At 38.6% G+C, this 1,792-nt stretch overlaps 1 protein-coding gene across 1 annotated transcript; it reads right to left on the reverse strand.

Annotated features, from left to right (window-relative positions):
* Window positions 1-285: 285 nt before the first annotated feature.
* LOC118827065 (chemokine-like receptor 1) lies at window positions 286-1,245 on the reverse strand. Its single transcript, XM_036598278.1, has one exon. The coding sequence runs from the start codon at window positions 1,243-1,245 to the stop codon at window positions 286-288; it is 960 nt and encodes a 319-aa protein (XP_036454171.1).
* Window positions 1,246-1,792: the final 547 nt, after the last annotated feature.

A 1,792-nucleotide genomic window follows, 5' to 3' on the forward strand; every position in this document is an offset into this window, starting at 1 on the left:
GTGAATTAGTCCTGTTCAGATGAGCTTGAGCCCAGAGAAGTCAGCTGTGTTTCTAGACACTGTTTTTCACTGCACTGCAGAGCAAATTTCACTGCACCACAGCTGCCATGCAGTGTGCAGATTTGGCAGAGCTCTCCAGTGAAATGTGGAACATTCAGAAAAAGTCTTTGCTGAGGATTCAGTAACAACTAAGGGTTTGAAATAAAGCACTTTAAAAAAAAAATAAACTGCACTCAATTTGTTTGTGTAAAGATTGTTGAGTTAAGATGTCTTTTTTGATGCTAATTAAATACTAGTTGAATGTTGACTTTCACCTGAGGTGGTAATGGCTGTCTCTCGGATGGTGTTCTGGTCCTCTTCCTCCTTGACTGCGTTCTCAATCTTTGATCGAAAGGCGTAACATTGCTCCTTAACATCTTTCCCCATGAATGCATAAAGAAATGGGTTCAGGCAGCTGTTGGCACTAACAAGAATGAAAAAAAATCGCTGCATGGTTATTGATAAATCATATTTCTCATGTAATTTAATCAAAAGAACAGTGTGATATGGTAGCCAGCAGATCAAGAAAGTAACAATCAGCACAGTCATGATCTTGAAGGGCTTTTTGGACTTCACCCTCTGGTTGGACTTCAGTTTTCGTATGATGACAACATAACAGATGAAAATGATCAGGAATGGGATCACGAATGAAGAAACAAATCGGCATGTTACAGTGGCAATATAATTTTTCTTAAAAATATATTTGTAGACACAAAGTGTTTGCTGTTTTTTGGTAGATTGACGAATGACTCGAAAAACAGCCGATGGTGTGCTACATGCTGCTGCAATGATCCAAGCTAGCACAACTATCACGGAGGCCTTTCTTACAGTGCGCTTGTTCTGAGCCCACACAGGAAACATAACAAGCACACAGCGGTCCACACTGATGATGACGAGGAGGAAGACGCTGCTGTACATGTTGAGCCACAAAATGAAAGACCTGAACTTGCACATGAAGAACCCGAATGGCCAGTCTTTATTGACCACATAGATGACACTGAAGGGCAGCGTGGAGCAGAATATGACATCAGACACAGCCAGACTCAGGTACCAGATGCTGATGACTGATTTTTTCACATTATATCCTGTAATCCAGATCACCAAGCCATTTCCAGCAAAACCCAGGACACAGATGATCACTTCTGCTACTGCATAGAAAATGCACACTGCGTCCCTGCAAGATGATGAACTCGATGTCTGACTCATGGTGTTGTTCTTTGTTTCTGATGCCTCTTGATTCTGTCCATTACACACAAATAAACAAGTGTATTTCTGTTGAGTACTGATGAGAAAGGAGCAAGTGAGTGCAAGTACATTTAGGAGAGTAAGATAGTAAGTAGAATTAAATATGGCATCTGTTGTTCAAATTTTTATGTTTTTGCTGGATTTTTACTATAGGAAAATATATAAAATGTGCCATAAGTTTAGCAAAGGTCACATTTTAGGTTGAATTTTTTTTTCAACAAATAAACAGCAATTGCACATTCACATGTGCAGAAGTGTGTTCTCTGTAGACAATGTGTTAACTTGTTTTCACAAAGAATTTCATTTGACCAGGCTTTTGCATACGACTGCATGTTCCTGTCAGGTATATAATTTTAGTTATAAATTTAGTTAAGTAATTAAATTTAGTTTTTTTTTCATTGCTGCACCAAACACTGAAATTTGGCATTTGTTCTATTGAACTCATGACTGAATCAAATAAACTAAGTCAAACTCAACTGTGCAGAGATAAACTAAGAAGCCAATGTCG

This window comes from Colossoma macropomum, unplaced genomic scaffold (assembly GCF_904425465.1).
Source record: "Colossoma macropomum unplaced genomic scaffold, Colossoma_macropomum, whole genome shotgun sequence".
In the NCBI taxonomy this organism is placed as follows: Eukaryota; Metazoa; Chordata; class Actinopteri; order Characiformes; family Serrasalmidae; genus Colossoma; species Colossoma macropomum.

Excerpts from the sequence above, each read along its gene's own strand:
- LOC118827065 (XM_036598278.1), bottom strand. The coding sequence starts at position 1,245 with ATGAGTCAGACATCGAGTTCATCATCTTGCAGGGACGCAGTGTGCATT.